The sequence below is a fragment of the Rousettus aegyptiacus genome, unplaced genomic scaffold (genome assembly GCF_014176215.1).
Source record: "Rousettus aegyptiacus isolate mRouAeg1 unplaced genomic scaffold, mRouAeg1.p scaffold_m13_p_7, whole genome shotgun sequence".
NCBI lineage: Eukaryota > Metazoa > Chordata > Mammalia > Chiroptera > Pteropodidae > Rousettus > Rousettus aegyptiacus.
Window position 1 is genome coordinate 66,079,080 of NW_023416310.1, and position 24,724 is coordinate 66,103,803.

Sequence of the window (24,724 nt, forward strand, 5' to 3'; positions counted from 1 at the left end):
ATAGTTTAAAAAAAAACCCAAAACACTAAACAAATGAAAAACCTGGAAAGACTCCACAGACCCCAGACTAGGAGACTAGTCAAACAAGTGACACATTTGGGTGGTAGAATATTATACAGTTATTAAAAGTCATGGGATGGAAAGACAATTTTGGGACATTAAAAATGTATAAGATACTTTACTAAGTGAACTTTACTGATCCCCATTTTATAATACAAATTTTCAAAAAGACTCAAAAGAATATATCCCCACACTTAACAGTGTATGTCTCTAGATGCATCTCTTAAAAATTAGAGTTTTTTTGTAGGTGTGGTTATTTTATACTTTCTTTAGGGGGAAAAAATCCCCATGGAGGATATATTACTTTTACCTTTTAAATTAAAAAAAAAAATTAAGAGGAAAATTTCACAGCCTGCTTGTCCCCCTTGGTCCTCAGTCACCAAGTCTAGTACTGGGCAGTGTTCCCACCCCGTGTCCTAGCCCCATGGAGTACCATTTGTTCTTCATGCACCCAGCAGGCACGCGCCTGGCACACTAGAGCTGCACAGGGGACGCTTGCTCTTCCAATTTGATCCCAGTGTTCCCTTCTCCCTCAATCTGCCATAGGACGGAGAACAAAGCAGAACCCACCGGACATTGAAACAACACCACTGCAAATGGTTGGGCTAGACTTAAATCTGACACTCGGTGCTCACAGCTGAATGTGTATTTTACTGTAAGAATTCTTTTAAAAAGTATGAGAATACCAAGAGAGTAGATAATCCTAGAAGTTATTTTAAAAATATATCTAAACTGCCCAGCAAAATACAATGACATTGCTTATACTACACTCTGACAGGGCCATTTAAAGTGCCTTAAGTCTCTGTAAATGTGACTTACAAACATTTTCTACTTTAGGCTCACTCAGAACAAGTAGGTATAAATGACCAGCTCATACATGCCTTCCGTACAAAGAATCATGGCTGTAATAATACACGTAGCCAAAGAGAAGTCATTATGCAAAGTCAGTGAGCTAGCTTAAGAACTATAACTCTGAAATTAAAAAGTAAAAGTATTAGATAATCACACACACACACACACACACACACACACACCTACCCACCCCTAAAAATTCACCAAGTAGTACCCATGTTGTACTAATAACTCATTCCATCTGTCTGTGCCACTTTCTAATGACATGCCTCGATGTTTTAATAGAGGATTTTGAGGGGTTTTGTTGTTTTTCAGGTTAGTTCTGTCTCAATGAGTAGAAAGTATCTCAGTACCCATAACTGTGGGGAACCAAACCAGAGCCAAGGTATTCTAGAGCATCCAAGCAACTTTAATGAATAAGATGTCAGAACAAAATAAAGTGCCTAGAAGATCCAATCTTTCAAGTCTGAGCCTGGAGGAGAACTGCAGATGTCCACTAACCATGAGTAGGCTGGAAGAACCACAGCCCAATCTGGGTCACTACCTTTACTGGACAAATGCGAACACTGCAGCAGTTAGTGATTTCCCAGAAGTCACATGGTACGTTAGCACAGTCGGATGGAGCTCTGCTCCAAGAAAACACAGCTCAGAAGAGAGGGAAAGATGAGGGAGGGAGGGAGAATCCAGCCACCTACTTTGACATTTAATTTATTTACTCTAGAGCAGCAGTCTCCGACCTCTTTGGCACCAGGGACCGGGTGCTTCTATGAGAGTCTAACACCTGATGATCTGAGGTGGAGCTGAGATAGTGATGTGAGCACTGGGGAGTGGCTGCAAATCCAGATGAAGCTTCACCTGCTAGCCCACTGCTCACCTCCTGCTGTGCAGCCTGGTTTCTAACAAGCCACAGACTAGTACTGGTCCACAGCCTAGGGGTGGGGGACCCCTGCTCTAGAGGATACATTACATTGGTACAAGGGCAAGAGCATAAAAGAATTTTCAAAATATGTATGGAAAAGGGAATTGGAAGGACTTACCAGGAAAAGAATATGTCTTTAGAGAAAGTTTAATAGCTACTATAAAGACGAAAACATTTTAAGTATTCCATGGCCAATAGAATTAATAAGTCTTTAGAACCCACGAAAAGATTGAGTGTTGTGTGACTACCCTCCAGTTTCTAAGAACATGGTGTGGACGAGCAGGCAGCCTTGAAAGGATGGGATAGTGCTGGCCCTGAGCTGGCCACTTGGTATGGTTACCGGGCCTGGGCAGCTGCCCAGACCCTCCCCAATGTGCTGCTGCCTGGGCTCTGGTATGCTCCTGCATGTTTCCGGAACCACCAGAAGAACCCTCTTGTGACAGCCAATAAACAACAAAGTCACAAAGTTGAAAACATAATTTAATCTTAATTTTAAAAAAGGGGAAATAGCCTAAAGCTGATGAATGCAAAAGGAGAATATCCTCTGATTTTTTATTATATGATAAAGGATCTTTTAGTTGCAGCCCAGATCTACAAGCATCTGAACCATGAGTGCCTAAAGGAGCCCTTGGAGGTAATTTAGCACTGCATGTCCTCTCATTTCACTGACGAGCAGGCAGTGCCCTGCTGGGAGCCCAGCTCTCCTCGAAGTGGCAGGTGCAAGCCACGGCTCACAGGAAAGCCTATGCTAGTCTGGTCCATGGGAGCAGCACCTCCAGGGGCCTGCACTGTAAGAACAAGTCATGGAGGCTGCTACTTCACTGCCCACAAACAAGGTTACAGCTTTATCACCTAGCCTTGCTCTGTGAATTCAGTCACCTCACCGTAAATGCAGCCAAACAGAACTGGAATGCTCTAATCCAGAAAGGCACGACAAGGTCAACGTGTACCAGGCAAGTTCAAGTCAACACATGTTCACTCAGTATCTGCTCAATGTGATTCATAGCTTTACCTTTTGAACTATTTCCATCTCCTCTTCCTCTCCTTCAATGCTTTCCATTCTAATACTAAATTAATTCACCACCACACAGGACCAAGGACGCTTTCTGCTTTTGTCATCACTTCTGTTTGAGGTGCTTTCAGACACATTGATTTTATTTCAAAGTCACCTAAATTTTTACTTCTATACTAGTATCATGACTACTTCAAACAATAATTCTTTTTTTGGAATTTATACTCATTTGATCTAATGGGAAGTTTGTCATTTACTAGGAAAGTGGCATTAAAATCGTAGTGATTCCCTTATAGCCAGATGGGTTGAAAGACAGAGAGGCCCCTCTCCTTGTGTATGAACTTTCTGTACCTCTTGAAAATCATCCATTCCTGAAAACACACCAGGACCTTTGCTGGCTCGGCCCCCACGGTCTCTGCGTTTGATTTTCTTCGGCAAACCTCGTCCGCGACCAATGTTAAAACTTTTAACTCTCTGCTCGATACCTAAAAAAGTTAAAATGTATTTAGAATATTACAGAAAAACAGCACACCTACCAATATATTAGTTTATAAGGAATGGTTCATTTAAAAAAATCTATAGTGCACACAGCATTCTTTTCTTCCTCCTCTAAAGTCAATGAAAAAAATTTATTCTGTGTTTACATTTTTCTTTCTTGGCATTGATTCTTATTGTTTGTTCTTTAAAAAGGATGTCAGCAACATAAGGAAGGAAAGAAGCAAGGGTATACATGGCTGGAGAAGTAAAATCTCGTTTCGTTCTTTTCAACTTTCCTTAGAATAAATGATTAACAAGGCTTTCTATTTTTAAGAGAATTTTTATATTCATCTCTAAGGAAAACACTGTAGGTGTTAGTGGTTAATTTATAGCAAAATCAGTTTCTATTGATAATTTTGAGTAGATAACACACATATATATCCCAAATAAAATTTATACTTGTTTTTAACTTTTGAAAAACTTGGTATTTAAAAGTATCTAAAAAGATACCCAAATAACAAAAATTAGGTATTAAGGTAGGGAGTTACAATTTAGAGTGATGTCACATTTTACCAAGTCATATTGATTGAACTAATAAGTTTTCTAATGATTTTAAACCTACAAAACAGCCAATAAAATATACGAGAAAAAATGTTTCACCTCATTAAAATAAATCAAAGAAAATTAAATATTAACAACCAATTTTCACTTAAAAAATAGTACTAGTAGGGATTTAGAAAGTTTGTTTTTTTTTACATCTTGGCAGGGGTGTTATAAACCAGCATTCCACCTTTTTGGATAGCAACTTGGTATATGATTCAGGTATCTTCAAATATGTAGCTATTTCTTTTGACTCAATTCTCTGTATCAGAATTTCTTAAGAAAAATGTTTGCTACTATGTTTTTTGAGGTATGTTTAAATATACAGGGTAAATCATTTTTAAAATTTTAAAAACCAGGTGTAACTTAAATCTCAAATAACTATTATTAAACAAACCTCACAATCTTATGGTATATCTATTTAAGTCAACAGGATGTAGGTATTAAAAGCTACTTATTAACGTAAAAGTGACTGAGCTATAGTTTAAAATTAAGGGGGAAAAACATTACAACAGTATGCATAGTTTTTTGTTAAAAATAATTATCAGAAAAATTCTGAAAGAATGTATACTAAAAATGTAACTAGTAATTATCTATGAATGTAGGGTTTCAAACTATTTTGTTTTACCTTTGATCTCTGCTGTGTTATCTTTTCTACACATAGAAAAAGTTTTCTGCATTTGACCATATATTACTTTCATAATCCAAGGGGGAAATGATTGTCAGAAATGAAATGCAGCACTCGGTTCCTTAGCAGAACAAACAGGAAGCGCCTGAAAGGAAAAACCCCAGGTGGGAGGGACTAGCAGGCCTCTCCAACCACCTGGAATGGGCCCTACACCCTGTCTAGACCCCAGGAACAAACCCATAATTGCAGGAGCAGATGCACAAATTCCTTTCTCTTTAGTTCAGCAAAGTCTAGAGTTATATTTTCAAATGAATTTTGCTAGGAAATCAAGAAAAAAATAAGCCAAAACAATAATCAAATTCTGCTTCCTCTTCTCAATAGTAGTTAAAGGCTGGTTTCGCAGGCTTTGAGTGCCCAGTGTTTAACCCTGGCCTCATTTTGCGCCAGTGCTCCTGAAGCAGACACACTGACTGGACAATCCTTAAGGTTGATCTGACTCTTATGTGACCCACAGTTTCTATGGCAACTTGCCCTGGTATCTCCAGAGACCATGTGCCTCAATACAGAAGATGAATAGTGGTGACTCTAGAAGTTTCTCTGGACTATGTTCTTATTTCAAACCCTGAAGGATGTCCATAGGCCTAAGTACACTTGTATAGCAGAGGTAACTGTCACATTTTAAAGGGTAATTAAAGAATAGCTTCCCAGAATTCTGTCCTTATAGGTTTAAAATATATAAATACACAGAGTAACACAGACAACAAGAAAAGGTAGTTTACTCTTTTATCAGTCTACTGATATTATATGAAAGGAAAGAGAAAGTATAGCAGGAAAGTTATTTTACACTTTTAAATACTTTTTAAATATTAGAATGTCTTTCTAATTCAACTATTAAGATATCATGTAGATTTAAATATTTGTAGATTTTTGTCCTCGAGGTTTACAAAATGAAAACAGTCAGGAACCACAAGAATAAGCTGATCTTGAGAAAAGGCTAAGAAATTTACAACCCACAGCTATCTGTTTAAATAAGGTAGATTCTCATATTCAAAAACAGCCTGACAGTTTCAAACCTACCTTGCTGAATTCCTTTCATTCTTTGTTTTTTCCCTGGTTCTTTACAAAATGAAGATCCTAGAGCAGCATGGGAGGGTTCTTTGGCTTGCCTGTACTGTTTCATCTGACTGGCAAACTCTTCCTCTGCTTCCTGACCGTAGGTACCAAAGTTGTCATCGCTGTAGGCACTGTACTCACCATACTCCTTATTTTTAAATTTTTTGTTATGTTGACTCCTCCTTGATGTCATGTAGCTTCCTGATACGTGTCCACGCTAAGTGAAAACAGACACTCATTGTCAGGACTTTTCAGTTATACACAGGAGTTGACGGTGACACAGGACATTGTTTCTCCCCCAGAAAGTTGGGAGAAAGAAGGGGAAAGAAGGAAAAAGTCTGCCTCTCTGTAACTACTTATCTAGGACACTTTTAAAAACTAAGTCCAATAAGTAAATGTTGTTCTGACATATCTAATTCCATAACGTTCACAGATCCTTGCTGGTGAGTATTTTATTCATTTTTTGTTTCAATGTCCCATGTCTCAATATCCATACACACAGGACACTTAAAAATCCATACAATTAAATGTGAATTTCACCTCCCAAAACAGCAAATGTCTTTTTGAAAATAAGGAAATGATAGTAAAAGAGCTTGGGGCTATGTTATTTTCCTAACATTGAAACATTTCCAAATGACATGTTTAAGTATATTATATTTAATTTAAAAATCTATACATTTGGAAATTTTTCTAAAAAGAAAATGTTTACATCTGAGGTCTAACATCAAATAGAGATTTCCCTAGAAATAAAAAACGGCTAGTAAATAAATCTCTCATTAGGAACTATTTATTATAACATACGTTATTAATTTTATTGCTTCTTTATGAAAGCATGTACAAACAAGAAACATACTTTGCTCCTAGAAGTTTATCTAATGACAGTATTTAAGTCCATCTCTACTCACTAAAATATTTGAATTAGTTCTATCAAATCTTCTGTCAATTTCTCATAAAAAGCAAAAGTTGCACATAATTACAACGTGAGGCTCTAGAAGAACCCAGGCCATGATTCATCTTCAGCTTGGTACACTTCAAATGTGATGTAAAAATATTGCCTTGCAGAATCCCTACATGAGATTATGTGTTTTTAATAAAATGCAGAGAAATATTAAGTTGTTTTCAGTAATTATAAAATAGAGAAAAGCAGATAATTAAAAGAATCAAGAAAACCAATTAGCTCATCACTTTTAAATTTTGAAGACACTGTTATTATATTTCTAATTTGCTTCAAGCAGCATTTTTAAAGTTTTTAGTGTTTTCAGTCTAGCACAAGGCAGTGTTTATGTTGTTTTTTTAAAAGCTACCACGAAAATAAAACAAAAAATAATTGCTTAGAGTAAGCTGAAGATTAATTAGTTGACTGCTTACTTTTCCTTTTATAAAAAATGTGATTATATTAATGCTTCAGTGATACATTTCAATGCTTTATAAATAAAGATTACTATTAATGGGCATGATTTTTCTCTAGAGATAAGATGCTTGTCACAAAAGCTTTTAATTCTGAATATTAATTCCGTCCTCTGATTTTTTTACAGCCTTTACAAACAATCTTCATATTCCTACTTCTAAAAATAGAATTATCCCAACTTTCATTTTATCTCCTATCCAGCCTTCCCAACTACAGATGTTCCAAAGTCTTCTCTCGACACAGGCTTGCCCAGGGCGCCCAGCTGCAGCGGCAGACTACCGCCACTTGCAGAGGGCAGGCTGCGTCAAGGTTGGAGTCCCGCTAGGGAATGGGCGCCGAAGCACTCAGCGGGTCACAGCAGCCTGTTAGTGCTCTACAATGTCTCCCGAGTGACACACACTTGTCACTTGGAACAAACAAAACACACGCACCAGCAAAGATCTGGCAAGTATTTTCTAACACTATCCAAAAAGAAGGTAAAAAATGAAAGACTATAAATTCTACCCCCAGAAATAGTGTCTCTGACAACTAACTGTACTACCTGATTATTAGGCCATATCCACTGCTACCACGTCTGTGGGGAGGATTTGGTTCCTATCAACCAGGAGCTGGCCTTGGGCAATCTCTGCAAACATGCAGCATGGGACCAGGAAGCCCGGATGAGGTGAGGAAGGGAGATGAGCTAAGTTCTCTAGTTTAATAGCTAGATGTCGATACTGAAGTTTTATAGCAGATTCCTGTTATCTAAGAAAATGGGACTTTCAGGATGTGATAGGGCATCTCCTAAGCTCAGTGAGTCAGCTCTAAAACACACATGGGGAAATGGTGCTGCACTTTCTCTTCCCCGAAGAGCAGACTACGGAATCCAATTCGAGTGGTCCTCCTCAGAAGAAATGTAGACGAGACAGACAGATGCTGTTTGTAGCCATTAAAGAGCTGACAATTAGCAAAGCTAATGGTCCCTGATCCATGATCCACGGAACGAGGGGAGTCCCCAGAGTGAGCACATCCGCAGCAGGAACTACTTTGAGAGCCTCAGCCCATCATGCAGATTGGCGAGGTCCAGCAGCACCTCTGATTGTCCTTTTACCTCTAGGAACACCAGGAGAGCCCAGGGCCTAGAAAAGTGGATGCCTTAGCAACCCCCACCTACCCATTTAGGGGGAATCTCAAAGTGGAGGCTACGGTTATTCGGGTGGCCCAGAAAAGTCTTATATCCGGAAGCTGGGAAAAGACTGGAAGGTCACTATGGACCTGGCAGGAGCAAGTGGAGACCCCCCTAGTAGGGGAAAGATGCCACCTTGACCCCAGACTAGTTCTATGATGTGTACCATGTTTTGCAAATACAATGCTCACAATGTAAAAACAAACAAAAGCCCACACGTGAGACAAGACCCCATGAAAGAGAACCACAAAAGCCAACAGTTAACAGGAATATGGACTCTAGATGTTGGAATTTATCTGATATAGATTTAAAAATATCTCTGCTTACTATTTTCAGAGAAAGGACATTAGAATTTCAGCAGAGAACTGAACACTATAACTTTATTTTGATGACCTCGAAAGGAATCAAATAAATTTCTAGATGTGAAAAATATAAATACTGAAAAATGAAGAACCTAGTAGATGGGTTTAAATGTCAATCAGATCCTCTGAATACAAGAGGAGTGAGATGAAGGATAAGGCAAAGCACCTAAGATTCTCACCATGGGGGCCTGCATGGGAGACGCATGGGGTGCCATGCTGGCAAACTTTCTGTAAGTCCTTCAGACAAAATAGTTATTCAAAATAAGAATGAAATAAACAATTTCCCAACAAATAAAAGCCAGGAGAATTTCTTGACAGCAAACCCACACTACAAGAAAAGCTAATAAAAGACTAAATAAAGTACTTCAGATGAAAAGAAAGTGATACCAGGTTGAAACTCAGATCTACAGGAAGAAATAGAGAGCACTGGAAGTGAAATGTGGGTCTGTATAAAAGAGTATTCCTTTTCTTAATTTAACTGAATTTCTTTTAATAAAAACAATTACATTGCATGTGCGGGGCTACATGGTGGTCAACATAATGACCGCAATAAATAACTGTGATGTTTAAGGAAACAGGAGTCACTTAAAACAAACGTGCTGTTTGCACATACAGACTGACCCTACCTCCTCTTTTGGAGTTACTTTTAGTGACGGCTTAGGAATCAAGAGCTCACAAATCTCATTACTTGATATTTTCAGATTTTATCCATTTCATTGCTTGATATTATCCAAAGTAGTGATGCCCATCCTGACCATTTTTTTCATTCATCGGAACAGTTTCCCAATGACTTTTGACTGTTTCTAAAAAGTAAATCGAACCGCAAATGATGAAATTTAGGTACCACATCAGTGTTTGCTGAATAGAACTAAGTTAAAAATTTGTCATTAGTGATAAAAATGATTCTAATAGCTGTTAAAACCTTCTGAGAAATGGCAGTTCCATTCACTTCAAAATCAAAGGACACATTGAGTAAATACATATATGTATTCTAATATGCACTTAATGAGATAAAATTATCAACTAGAGTTGAGTCTTTTCAAATTTTCTAAGACAAAATCTGTTTATTTGATGGCCACTTACTGAGCAACCTCAACTGCAAAGATGGCAGTGGAACAATAAAAGGCAGCATAAGGAAGTCCAACACACACTGGGACGTGGTGGCACATGTGGTGGAATAGCACTCAGCCTTGAAAAGGCAGAAAGTGCCGGCACATGCCACCAAACGAATGGGCCCTGAAAAAAACTATGATAATGTAGTAGGCCACACACAAAAGGACAAATCCTGTATGGTTCCACCTATGTGAGGTCCCTTGAGATGGGGCCTCATAGAGAGAGCAAGTACAACTGTGGTGACCAGGGGCTGAGGAGGGGATGGGGTGCTATTGCTTACTGGGGACACAGCTTCTGTTTGGAATGATGAGAAAGTTCTGGAGGTGGGTGGCGGTGATGGCTGCACAACACTGTGAATGTGCTCAGTGCCACTGAACTGTTATGTTTTAAAGTGGTTAAAATGGTAAATTTGATATTATGTGTATTTTTATCACAATAAAAAAGGCAATACCTGAGGAAATGGAATGTCATACTCCCTGTAGAAAGCAGTTCTTTTTTTGTGGGAACTTTCTGTGTGCTCAACATCTGAGTCAAGGCTGTAGTCTGAACTATCATCGCTGGATGGAGAATTATGCTAAAAGAAGGAAAAACAAAGAGATTACATTTGTAAAAGGAAGAAAATCTAACTAGTAACTAGGTAAGCCTGCTTCAGCCAGAGGTGCCAGGTGATCAATCATCTTATCCAATAGGTTTGGAAGTGGTAATTGGAAGCTTCCTGCTCCAGAGGCCACCAGTACCCCAACTTCTCTAAACTCCTCTGAGGAAAAGGGCACCTCCCTTGTCACACCTGTGGCCCACAAGAAACAGTGCGCATCTGTGAACTTTCACTTAATATTACAGGTAAACATTTTGTTACTGAAGGAGAGGAAGGAACTAGCTAGCTGGCCAAAGAGACAAAGAGAATACAAAAGCAAAAAGTGTGAAAAGAATGGTACGGTGTGGGAAGTCTAATTTTCTTGGGAGTACATAGCTTTTACCTTGGGGAAAAAAATTGATTATTTTTTGGACTGTATTCAAAGACTCAAAGTTTTTTTCTGACTTCTTCAATCACTGAGCAGATGCTCTTCAAGCATTTTTCAGAAACACGCTACCTGCTACTTGGGACATTTGCAAGGTGGTAGGACCTCTGATATGTCCCCCCATCCCCCCATCCCGCCCCGCCTCCATCTTGATGCAGGCTGCTCTGCCTTGCCCTAAGTGCCCAAGGCTCTGTCCTTACCCAGTCCCTTGAGAGACCACTCACTGATCTTTTAAAACCACTCCTAGGAATACATCCTAATGGGAACTCCCACCCCACACCCCCAATTTGATTGTTCGGTGCTACTCCCTCCAGACAGCCATTTTGGCCTCAAACTCATTATATCTCCATTAAAATCTGCTACCCTTTCTTCTCAACAAGGACGGCCTACTGGCTGGCATTCATCTGTGAATAATGGTGCCATATTCCTAGGCTGAGAGTGTGGGCGACATCTCTGACTCCCTCCCTAGTCCTCTGTTTCATTGGTCACTTCTACAGGGTTCTGCGATTTGTCTATTTCCTACCACTCTCACTACTGCAAACATGGATCAGCCTCTTACCCTGCAAACCACCAAACAAGCTTCAACACAGTCTATCTGAAACAGCACATATAGTACCAATATCACATAGCACATTAGCATTGACATGAGGATGACATCGGCAAGACTGCATGCCAACCGTCATCTCTGGCGGTGAGGTCACAGGGTCTTCTTTTTATTTGTGTCATAACTGATTTTTAAATAATTGACTTCCTGTTGGTTTAGTAACCATGAACAAACTGCACACAAATAGGCTTCCACTGGCCACTCAAACAAGCAAACTGTCTCTTGGACCATCTGGCTCACATCTCAACCTCCCAGCCCCCCTGGTTTCTCATGCATATGAAATGCTCCCACAGCCTCTAGTCATGGTATTTCATCACTGGAAACATGTTCTTCTCTCTCCTTTTCCAATCTCATTTTACGTCCACTCTCATTCTTACTTTCTCCCTTTTCTCATTATGTTTATGTATGTTGTTTGAACTGCACAACTAGTACACTGTAAAATGTCTAACTTTATCTCTGTACTAGTTAGTGCTTTATTATGTACCATTTCCTTTGATAATTCTCTTATGTTGTGATCAATGTCCCTAATCTCACCAAATAAAATCAAAGCTCTTAGTAGACAGAATTATGTATTTTTCTTCTTTAATCATAGCACTACCCAATAAATTCTTATGTATTACCTGATTATTTTGGCTCATTGGAGAGTTTACAGACAAATAAATTAACAAATATTACAGGGAGAAAGTTCAATAAAGTTAACTTGAGGGCGAAGGGTTCTGAGGACCAGGGACAGTGTCCAGGAGGAGAGGTATTGATCTAAGCCCTCCTGCCTGAGCTCCTGTAACCTTCTAGCTAGACTGGATGGAAGATGAGACCCCTTCAGGGCAGCCAATAAAAGAGAGGCCTTGGTGGCCAGCAAGAAAAGACTGGTACCATGTCCTGTTACATTTCTAACAGAGGTTACAAGTTTTCTGACAGCAAAATGGATGCTGGAATGTATCCTCTTAAATCATGTCACTTGCTTCCTAATGTAAAATTAAAGAAATGTGTACTTTGAAATAACAGGTAGTATCTGTGGGTTCAGCAGAAATGGGTCCTTCCTATTCCTAGGGGACCTTGTGCTTTTCGTCCCAGTAACGTTAGTTCTGTTGGACTACAGACCCTTGAGTGTGTGTGTGTTGGCCGGGGGGTGGGGGTGGGGGACCTCATATCATGGTTAAGAAAGGCTATCTGCTCGCAGGTGGAGGGCTTCACCCATGTTTTATTCTGATACTTGTGCAGTTTCATTGTTTCACATTTGAATCTTTAACCTATCTGGAATTACCAGTGATGTGAGAAATGAACCACATTTATGTCCATGTTACTATCCAAGTCTTATTAGAAGTGCATCTCTTCGCACTGTTTCAGATGCCCCCAATCACACACTAACCCTCACGTACCTTGAGTCTCTTTCTAAGTTGTCTCTGCTGCTCCAGTGTCCAGCCTATCTTCCCACGCCCGATACTGCACCACTCCCATAACCAAGGCTTCACTGTGCTCTGGCGTGCAAGGGTCACCCCATGCAGTCTTCCTTTATGGGTTTTCCTATATATTCTTGGTGGCAGTTTTAAAGACAAGTCCATAAATCCATCATTCCTCCTACCCTCAAGAGGTGGAGACTGATTCCTCTCCCCTGGAGTATGAGCCAGATGTAGAAATTTGTTTCCAGCAACTAGAAACTCAGAATGGTAGCCTATGGCCACCGGGTAAGCTCACAGAGACTCTAGCGGTGGCCATGGGTCTCCCTTGCCCTTCCACTGTTGGTCCTCTTGCTGGGAAGGAGTCTAGCCGACACCATGAGGATGCCAAGGCAGCATGCAGAGGTCCACCCAGCGAGGGACAGCACCCCACCAGGAGCCATAGGTACACTGGGAAGGGGATCGTGCCTCAGTCGGGCCTGCAGGTGACTGCCACCTCATGAGAGACGCCAAGCCAGCCCACCCTGTTAAGCACATCCACACTCCTGACCCCTAGAAATGGGGAGGTGAATGACTGTGAGTTAAGTCACTGAACGGTGTGCCAGCAGTCACTTCCAGATCATTGTGTCTGTCTGAAGGGCAGCGGTGGCTATGGGATGAGGCAGTGGATGGGAATGAGGACTTCAGAGGCATGTACGGGGAGGACTAATCTGCACTGAATGACTGTTAGTAAAACTTGGGATTCTGAGACAATTTAAAGGAAAGTGAGACGTCTTACTAAAGCTGGAAAAAGGGAGAGCTTTGCTATGCAGTGGTAGGAACCTGGTAACATGCAGGAACACAGAAAGCAGAGATTGTGGAATGAACCAAGTGCTTGGGTCAGGATCTCCAAGTACAACATCAAAAGTACCTGTCCTGGAGGGAAGGCAAATAAATTATGGCAAGGCTGTTACAAAAAGGAGCCAGGACAGGACAGTTCTCAAAGTTCTTAGCCTCAAACATCTAATTTTATTTTTTATTTTCCTTTTTCTTCTTGATTTGTTTGGCCAGTGATTCATATGTGTTGTTGATCTTAAAAAAAAAAAAACAAACTTTTTTCATTCTAATTCATTAAATTCTGCTAGTAATCTTATTGAATCCTTCCATTTCTTTTGTCTCACTTTGCTGTTTTCTAGCTTTTAATACTATAATTCTATAATTTCTCTTCTGATAATCGCTTTAGCTATATTTCATAGATACTTATATGTCAAGGTTTTCTTATCATTTTCATGAAATTCTGCAGTTTTAATCTGTTTCCCTAATGTTCTACAGGCGAGTCACAGCAACAGTGTGAATCATAAAACAGAAAGGCACTTTCATTTTTTGACTGTTACTAACGTCTAGTCTCATTGCGTTGTGGTTTAATGTTATTCTTTGTTACTTCTACTCCATCGAATTAACTGGAGTTTCTTTGTGCCCTACCACAGTCTTTATGGATACTCCAAGTAAACTTGAGAGGGCAGTGTTTTCAGCATTCAGAGCTCCCTACACATTTATAATACTTCCTTAACATCCTCACCACTTTCCCATCACTTGATTACCTTTTTAGGTTAACACAGGTATTCTGGTGCATTTCCTGTTATTTATGTGTTCTTGTTTCTTCTCGTAGTTCCTACAGTTCCTGCTTGATGAAAGGTATGTTTGGGAGGATGTAAAATATTAATAATGGATATCTTCATTGTGAATCGTAAGCTTTAACAGTATAAAATGTCCTTCTTTGTTTCTCTCAATGCCTTTATGACCTAAATTTGACTTTTTCAGATATTGACACTGTGATTTCTGCTTTCTCTTTGTGTGCATTTGCCTGGTATAGCTTTACCCATTTTTAAAATCTTTCTCTTGTGCATAGCTTACAGTTGGATTTTGCATTGTTTGGTATTCAGAAAGATTTGTGCTTTTGTTTCAATTATTCCCTTCATGCTGCCTTTTCCCAATAACCTGAGTCCTTGTCCTTTCTTTGAATACTATTTGTTTACTAATAGAACCAATATTGAAAAAAGGCAATAACCTCTTCTACCTTCTCTCTTTCATTCCCAGCATAATACTTTGAAGTTTAATCATTTAGTCTGAGTTTTACAAGTACATACATGTGTGTGTATGTGTGCATGTGTGTGTTATTACTCTCTTTTTCAGTCATTTTGATTTTCTGAATTTGTTCTCTAGTAGATCCTATGGCAAAGCTCATGATAACAATATTTCCTGAGTTCTACTATAGACAGTGTTTCTGAAGACTTTCTATTTGAAGGTCAGCATTCAGCTGGATATAAATCTTTGGCTTACATTATCTTCTGGCATAAAATGGTGATATTGAAATTTGTTATATAAATCTGGTTTTCTTTTCTTAATAAGGGACTTGATCTTTTTTACTAGATAACCAAATAACTTTCCCCCAAAATTCTATTTATGCGGTTTGATCACAGTCTCTATTATTTTGTTAAATTTTTAAATCATTTTGAAATATTAAGTTTTTCATGTTTTGTGGACAGTTTTTCTTCTCTAGAAGAATATTATTCTCTCCATTATTCTCTTTTTATAATAACAAGTTCCATGAAATGTGATCATGGTCCCACTTGTGCTCAGGTGTGAAAAGAGGAAGGGGACAGGAAGCTTTCATAGCGTCACTTCCCCAGGGCTGTGTCTTCTGCTATTGGCTTGAAGCCATAAAACACACTCTGAGATCAGCACCCCCACTTCTTCCCCCATTCTCATCTGGCCATTTCTTTCCTTGACCCTGGCACACTTGTCCTCTCAGTTCAGATTCTGCTCCTAGCAGTCTTGTCCTGGGAGTGGGTCTCTGTGCCTGGAAAGAGATTGGGTGTTAAGTGTTAGGTGTCCATGACGCCCATTATGTTGCAGCACCATCCAGCTGAATGCCGTCTCCTGTGCTCACCTGTGCACTAGGACTAGAGAAGCCCCCTCAGCTTCCACTGCTGTTCTCAGCTGGGCCCAAAGGCTGTCCGTATTCACTAGGGACTCTGCCATCTGAGACGAATACCTGTTGGCAATCTGTTTTCGGGAAGCTCCTTTACCTTTCCTCAGCTCCATTTCACAGTTGCTGTCTGTGGTTTGTACTCCTGACATATGTAGGAATAACGCCTTACTTTTTTTTTTTTTTGTAGGTGTTGCCAATGAATTTTGCACTTTGCTATGCTAATTGCTCTATCTCTATGGTGGAAATTCAGGGAATTTCAAAAACTACTCCACCACCTGCCAACCTCCCCTGAGTCCTGTGGGCACAGGCTTCCCTTCTTCTCTTCCCGAACCCACACTATCTGTCTAGCACCCTGTTATTTTCTTGACAGCATTTGCTTTGCATTTGTTTACTGTCTCCCTCCTTCCCTTTTCAATATAATCTCTATAAGAGTAGAGACTGCTTTACTCATTACCATAACCCCCAGCACACAGCAGAGACCTCCATGGCAAGCGAGTGAGTGAGTGAATGAATGAATGAATGAATGGACAACGTCAGTGGCATTAATCAGTACCTGCAGAGAATGAAACCTTTTTTCCTTTAAGCTTCAGCATTCTACAAGCTACCATCAATTAAAAAGATACTTTAATTCACATTAAAAGCCACCTTGCTTATTTTTGAATCCTTAAGATAATCTGTATAATCTTCGTGTTCAGAGAATTTATTAATCATATAAATAAAAAGATCTAATTAATATGTTTTGTAAGAAAATAGGCAATGATTTATAATTTCTAATTTTTGTTTTTTATGTTTCATAAAAATTTAGCAGAAGACTAAGAAGTAGATTCTGACTGACCTTGTGTTTCTCACGTTTCCGCCTTTTGGATTTTTTCTTCTCTCTTTCTTTCTTGTGTTTTTTTCTTGACTTTCTGTAGGCTTTCTCATTTTTCTGCTTCTCATCCTGTTTTGCCTCCTGTTCTTGTGTTTCTTCAAATCCTGCATCATCTATTTCACCATCTTCTAATTCACCATCTTCTCTGTAGAAGACAATGAAAATTTTGATTTTCAAATGTCAATTCCAAATCAGATCTTACAGAAGTATTTCCAAAAGAAAAAAAGTGTGCACCAAGAATTTTAAATTATATTGATTTAGATCAGGGTTGGCAAACGTTTTCTGTAAAGGGCCAGAAAGTAAATATTTCAAATGTGCAGGCCACATATGGTTTTTATCACAAATTCTCCTCTTCTTTAAAAACAGCTCTTCAAAAATTTAAGAACCAGTCTCAGTGGCCAAAGGTTTCCAACCTGACTGGGATTAAGATTACTGGCTCTCACAAAATGAATGCACTAGTGCAGTTCTATCCCAATGTGCTACAGCAGTTACCATCCACTGAAATACCTTTTAAAAAGGGGAAACTAAAACACCTAGGAAGCAAATACTCTAATTACAGGAAGAGATTTTTAATTTAGGGGCCTGCAGACAGATACAAGTAGTCATAAAAGCAATCTACATTAATTCTCAATAAGCAAACACATTTCAGGAGGTAGGTAACAAAACCTCAGCCACAAAACCAAAATAGTAAATTTCTCAACTTGAATCTGTAAAAAATACTCATAGTAAAACCATAAATCTAATTCTACCTTCCAAATACTCGTATCTTGGCTATTATGGAGGCCAAATCCCTGAAACAAATCTTTTATTGATTATGACATTTTTATAGTTGTAGAAGCCAAAATGTTCATTAATAGTATTTTTGAGTGCAAATTAACCAACTGATCTACGTGGGAAAACAAATACATAAAATAATTTTAAAATTTAATCCTGCTTCCATTCTATTTGAAAAAAATGCAAATAACTGCAAATAGTAGATGGTGCAAAAAGACAAATGTCTTCGTGTGACTGGAAGTAAATGAGAAGCACCCAAATTGCTAAAAGTCTTCAATGGTAATTTGATGTCTCACATCCACTTCAACAATGCATGGGAGATGGAGGAGGTGGCCTTCGCAGGCTTGACCGTGAGCTGGTAATTGCAGGATGAGTAAATGAGGGCTCATGTTACTACTCTCTCTACACGTTTGAAGTTTCCTGTGATAAAAAGGTATTGACAACTTGCTTCTGACCCAAGGAGGTTGTCAAAACTCCCAGATATTGTGAAAAGGCCTTCAGAATTGAGCCCCTGCTTGCCGGGACACTCAGTGTCCTCATTGCCAAGCCTGAAGAACACCTTACAAACTCTCATTGCCCTGCATCTTTCCATATGCCCCCCTCCTCCTGACTAATCCCAATCAATCTTGAGGACCCAGTAGAGATGTCACTTCCTCTGGGATGCCTCCACTGACTACCCTGGTTTAGGTGGAGTGCCCTGTCCTGAGTTCCACCCCGATAAGTCTCATTTCATCGCTGTACTCTACACACTGTGTTCGAATGACTTGCTCACTGGCTGGGGAAAGCCAAGTATGCGGCTATCTGTCACTGTTTCATTGTCAGTCCCTGGCATGGCGCCTGCTGTTGATGGAAGGACTAAATGTATGACCTAACCCTCACCACTGCAGAAGTGGCTGTGATGTCAATGTCATTTCCCTGTTACTATTATACAATCACAGAGGTGCCTAAGTGCTTATGTGAACTTAAAAATTTCTGGGGAGGCAGGCTCGACATTCTGGCTGTTTTAATAAAAAAATTGTTAATTTTTATACTACTATAAAACCTTATGACCCAAGAATTATGACCCAAGAATTATGAGTACATATATTCCAAAAAATAAGTATAAGAATGTTCTCAGCAGCTTTAAGCTAAGAAAACATGTTTCAAAGACTACAACCAACCCAAATCTCTATAAACAAATGACTGGATAATTAAGTTGTGCCTTATTTATATAATGGAATACTATAAAGCAAAAAAAAAAAAAAAAAGTACCGCTATACACAATATGAATGAATCTCACAGATACAATTACAAGCAAAGAAGAAAGCGACTGGCTATGTTGGTAGGTGCCACAACTCCATGGTGACCTAAGTCAGAGTAGTGATGACCTCTTGGAGAGCTGTAACTGGCAAATAGTATACAACCTCCTAGGTGTCAGATACTCTGTGTATTATCTGTGTGGTGATTCTATAGATACATAGCATATGTAAAAATTCATCAAGTTGCACATTTAAGAACTGTGTGCTTGACTATCTATATGCACATCACAGTAAAATTTAAAATACGAACAACAACAACACTCTATCAGTGTTCATTTTCACCACTTCTCCTCCAACTTGAGCTCCTTAAAGCATTTTTATATCTGGAAACCACTAATTCTTATTCAGCATTTTGACTACAGCTATTTAAATACACAAAGTGCTCGAGCTAAAAATGTCACCTAGAATTTATGGCCTACTTCATAATAAAGGCCTTCACTGTGAAATATGGGTCATTTACATTTGTTATTTGACATAAAACTGAAAGTTTTTAAAATTTTTCTTTCTTCTCTCTTAGCCTATTTATTATTTCAGCATTCATACAATAAAAAAATCAAACATGTCAATTTAATGTGCAGTTACAAAAATGGGAGAGAACATGGAAATAAGGAACAACGATCTATACTTCTATAAACATCTTCCAAATACTTCTTTAAACATCAGCTTTGGGCACATGTGGAAAGCCTGTGTGACATAAAAGGAAAGAGAAGGAGACTAGACAGGAGGAAAACTGGATTGTAAGTCTCTTTCTGTCACTAAAATAGAATACAGCTTCCTTAACTGAGTACCTCCTGATGTGTCAGCTGCTCATTGAGCTCTGTGAGAAATCAAAATCTAAAGAACAGATAGAAGTAATTAAGAGTGCTGGCATTTTCTAGGTTTTGAACTAGCTCAATACTATCTTTAAAGATGTTTTGTTTAATAACCCCAATATAATTTTTAAAATTCAGTAAATCAAAAAGAGAAGTTCCTCAGTCAATTATATATGAATGACTTTTATTCATGTAAAAATAATAGAGTGATTATGTCTTTTGGAAGAGTCACATGTATATTTGTGGACAGGTAAATAAATGTCCAGTTAATAAAATTATTTTTACGAGCTTTTCTCTCTCAGGCAAATCTAGAGATAGAAAGTAGACTAGGGTTCCAGTCCTGCCTCTCAGCCTCACACTGCCTCTATAGGCTGGACAAACCATCTCACCCCTCACATTCAGTCTCCTTGTCCTCAAGATAGGATGGGCTAGTCTACCATGCAGAGCTGAGGACTAAGTGGGACAAGGCTAGGTGCCCACTTAGCACTGTGCCCAGCGGACAGCCCTCTTTTCCTCTACTCTTGTGATTTACCTGAAACAGATGTATTTGCATAAAATGGGTACTCTAGACTATAGGTACCATCACCCAAATTTATATATAAATCCAAGAAGCATGGGTTCTAAGAAAAATTTCCCTTATTTTCCATCAGAGAATAGTAGTGAAAAACTGTGCCAAATGGGGAAAAGAGGAAAGGAAGAGACAAGTGCTCCTGAGGGCACTTCTATTTATCCTCTCATCAAGCAACACGACTGTGGTGTGTGCAGAAGCTCCCATACTTCCCAAGTCTCCTGAATGCAACAACATGAGTGTTCAGTGACTAGGGTGACGACAAGTATTCACGATGTCCCACAATAACTTAGAAAAGATAAGTCACAACTATTTAGTAAGATGGGCAGGCATGCCATGTAGTTACAGAGTTCCTTTACAAATATTTACAGTAAAATTGGTTTCTGATAAAGTATCTGTTCATGTTTAATTCCCTGCCCCTATCCAATGCCAGACAGAAGAGGTGCTACTGTATATTAACCTATGAAATTAAGAACTTAAAAATATATCCTTAAACTTGTATGTTTGACATCATGAAGGAAAAGCACTCCATCCCTCAAACTTCCTTTATGCTATAAGCAGAGACCATTACATGACAAAACTGTGAATCTGCTTGCCATAATTTTTCTTAAGATTCCTTTAAAAATTATTTTTTAATATTTCATTTACTATCTGGGATATCGCACTAAGCTAAAATTCACTTACTTTGATTTTGTTTCAGTTCGTCCTCTGGATTTAGGCTCTCTAGTATAGACTGGAGAAGCTAAAAATTCAACAGAAATAAAACCCAGCAAATAAAATACCCTTCGATTATGAAAGCCAGAAAGCAATCTTCTAGAAATCATGATGCCAAAACAAAAGTTGAAAAATTCTCATTGGAGGAGTCTATACTGGGCCACATGAAACTCCCTTTGACCCAGTAATAGCCAAAAAGGACACTTGGTCTGTTAAGTGTTCAATATCCCAAATTACTGATAGAATAACCATAATATGAAGTACTGGGGCTCCAAGATTTGGAGAGTGTGATGGGAGTAATTTTTTTGAAAAGTTTCCAAAACTAGGCTTTGGTGTAACTATCAAGCTAAAGCATGTTTCTCCATTATGCTGTGGCCAGCTTCAAGTCATTTCTGGTGTTCCTGCATGACCAGGGATGAATGATCATTAGGTTAGCATTATCCAATCAATGTAACGAGATCATAAAAAATAATGGCACATCATTTAAATTTACTGTTAGTATCTGTATATTCATTTTCCAAGTTAAAGTGTTCCAGGTATGAATTAGAATAAGACTCCTCGTGTGCTTTATATATTGAAATTTTATCAATTAGAATGTACAGTAATGCAATAGAAAAATGTTGCAATTAATGAAGATTATAAAGGCTACTTTATGAAGAAAATAAACAGTTCTCAAACAGCCAAATAAAAAGAGTAATAATATTGACAGAATGAGTTAGCTGATGACTTTAGTAAGAACATTATATCTTTCTGAGCTGACAAATGATTTTTAAAAGCAAAAAATAAAAATAAAAATTGTATGGTGTAATTCTAACTTTGTTCAATTATTATTTGGCACACTTCTACTCATAACATTCAACAAAATGACCCTTAAAGATGACGTTTAATTTTTAATTATTTAATCCCATGAACCTTTCAAGAAAAAAAAATCCTATTTGGGAATGAATATCTGTTGTGTATGAATTAAAAACACAATGTATGTTAACTTTGCTACCTCAAGATTTCATGAGAGAAAACTCCAAAGTTGTGTGCAACATAATCATCTTTGCTTCACATATTTTAAAAATATATAAGAAAATGTTAGAGGAAAAAAAGGCTGCCCTCTCAATATCTTGTCTTCCGCTGATCTCAGCTGAAAGTGACCCTGCTCAGCACCTATCGTGTGCACTACAGCAACTGCAGGGGTGAGCCAGCCACAGGCAGGGCTGGAAATTACTGTGGCTGCCCTATAATCAATATCCTGTTCTTTAAATTAGACCACTAAAATATCTAAAAATAAATCATGATAATTTTAAGAATAATACTTCAGATTAATTCACATATTCCATGCGTTTACTATAGAATGATGATACTGGCTTCAGCCCCAGGTTTGGTCAAATATTGGTTTTCACACTTGGACCCTTAGCATGTTTGGTGCAATATATTTATACAGCCAAAATATGTAGGTATTTCTTATTTAAATGCATTATTCACTTGCATTTTCATTAGCTTACCTAAAATGTAATTCTTAAATATAGACTCCTATGTACTCCGAAGATGTAGAAATCGACCTGCAACCTCTTTTATGGGCCAAAGGGTAGAAGCTATGAAGAACTCAACCCCACACACAAGAAACAGTGATCTGACATTTTATTGTCAACTGCCATAATCAAAGAAACTTCCAAGTAAAAGAGGCATTGGTTTTTGTGATCTCTATGCATTTTCAATGAATTCCCTTGACAGGTTGAAACTTGTGTTTTTCATAGCTAAAAAATCTGCAGATCTACATTATATTTATTTTAAATTCTTAAAATATGTGAAAAATTATTATTCTTAATAAATTTTAATGTTTTAAGATTTAGAAAAATGCTTAGATATAAGATGAATTAATGAAGAACTAGGATGAAATTGCTTATCTCAAAAAAACCTGCCCAAAGCCTTTTAAGTGCCCAAAACCCAACCCAGCAACTGATACCAGATGCACTATCATGGAGAGTCTGGAAACCAAACACCGCGAGATACAGACTGATTCTGACTGAGCTGCTGAGTAACCCTGGACAAGTTATTTACCCTTTGAATATGTTTCCTAAACTACAAAATAAAGATGTTAGTATCTGTTCTGTCTATATGGACTAAATGAACTAAAGTACATTAATTAAAAAGAGCAATATATGTAAAATATCGAGTATCATGAGTTCTAAACCTAGGTTATTTTTCTACCACTTTTTATAAATATTGTTACTGATTTTCATATGGTGTCATGCTATAATTTTAATGATAATTAACATAGCACTCCCTCTGAAAACTCCTTGGGATTTGCTTTGGTCATGTGTTTGCTACTCAAGAATGTGGCTATAATTTATGAAAATTTAGGTAATAAGAACGTTCGTTTGAAGTATTAATGTTAAGCCATGGACTCACATTAAAAACAGAGCAAAGCAAAAAATATACATACAAAATAATTTTCCCATAGGGGAAGGTCACGCTTCGCCAAATGCAGTAACCTGTTGAAATAACTTGTAGTCAAAGCCATGCAATGACTGCTATCTGGGTCTACACATGGCATCAGCAGTCAAGCAGTATGCACCTTCCAGGGCCTAAACACCTCAAAACCAATACTAGAAACGAGAATGTCCTCAAAAAGCCATGAAACTAAAACAAGAAGAACCAGAACCGATTATCAGGAAGTCAAGCACACAGGACCACGTAAAAGATGACTAAATTTAAGATATTAACATGCAATGGAAGAAACTGACCTATCAGAAAGGAGGGTTGGTTAGTAATGCAAGTGACAGAAAATGAGATGTGGAAGAAAGTGTGCCAGTGCCATGGAAGCACTGCCCAGGAGAGAGGATACCCTGTAAGGCAGATGGATGCAAGAGTCTGCTTGGCAGACATACCGTGGGATGGTAAATCACGTTATTGGAGCCTGATGCCATTTAACATTACAGTCATTACAAACAGCTCCCTAGTCCCAATTCCATGCTCTTATTTTCTTGGCAACCTTTGATGATTTGGTTTTCCAGCTATTATTGCGCATGGAGAGAATATATTCCCGGATGCAGACAGCTAATACTCATTTAACATGACCCAGCTGGCATTTTGACACACACGTACACATTCTCACATTCTCGTGTGATGGGGATGTTTGTCAGCTGATAAAAGTGTAGGCTCTGGAGTCAGATATTTGAGTTCCTGGTGTTACTCTGTGACCTTGGAAAAGTTTTACATTTCTCAGTGTGCTTCCTTATTTTTAAAAATGGGGAATATGTCCTAGGGTTGCTATGAAGATTAAGTGGAATAATTCATGTGAAGCACTTAAAACAAAGCCTGTCTCATAGTAACCACTAAATAAATGTTAGCCATTTTTATTATTTTTGAGCATGAATTAACATCCTCAAGTCTGATCAGCTTCCAAATCTGAAAATCTAAAGCAGGGCCACTGAGATGTGCAGTTCCAGGAGGCATCTATGCACAAAGGAATATGCTAGCAGCCTTGGCCTAGAGCCTGACCTGGTAAACGCAAGGTCACCACCATCTCTCTGAAGCTTTTTGGTAGCCAGATTGCCACACAATTCATCCAGGTGAAAACGTAACTCCACTGTGAAACAAGGGGCCACAAACTCAAATTCGTCGTCAGGCGGGTCCCCTATGGAGTGCAGCAGCCCCTGGGTGCTGAGTTTGCACAGAAAAGTGTGAGGGCTAGGGCTGTGGAGGGTGAACTTAAGTCAATCTTGATGGCATTCAAATACAAATATTTTTAAACATCCTGTCAGGCACCACAAGGTGGGCAGATGGCAGAACTTCTGAAGGCCAACTGTTTGCAAATCCTGCAGCATTCTCTCTAGTTTAGTATATCCTGTAGCCGATTTTCAACCCTTACTTTCCTTTACCTGCTCTGTGTTCATCCCTTCCTTGAAACTTTCTTCTCTTGGCTTCTAGAAAATTTGTCTTCTTCAAGGTCTACTTCACATACCTGGGTGATCATGTCACTTCAACTAACACCTC

At 38.6% G+C, this 24,724-nt stretch overlaps 1 protein-coding gene across 1 annotated transcript in view; it reads right to left on the minus strand.

Annotated features, from left to right (window-relative positions):
• The window catches only part of ZC3H6 (zinc finger CCCH-type containing 6), a 42,396-nt gene that overhangs the window by 11,612 nt on the left and 6,060 nt on the right, over positions 1-24,724 (minus strand). Inside the window, exons 2-5 of the mRNA XM_016126101.2 lie at positions 16,536-16,716; positions 10,161-10,283; positions 5,626-5,878; positions 3,195-3,328 (exon numbers count right to left, since the gene is read on the minus strand). Of these exons, the coding sequence (XP_015981587.2) occupies positions 3,195-3,328; positions 5,626-5,878; positions 10,161-10,283; positions 16,536-16,716 (691 nt within the window). The remainder of the gene's footprint in view (positions 1-3,194; positions 3,329-5,625; positions 5,879-10,160; positions 10,284-16,535; positions 16,717-24,724) is intronic.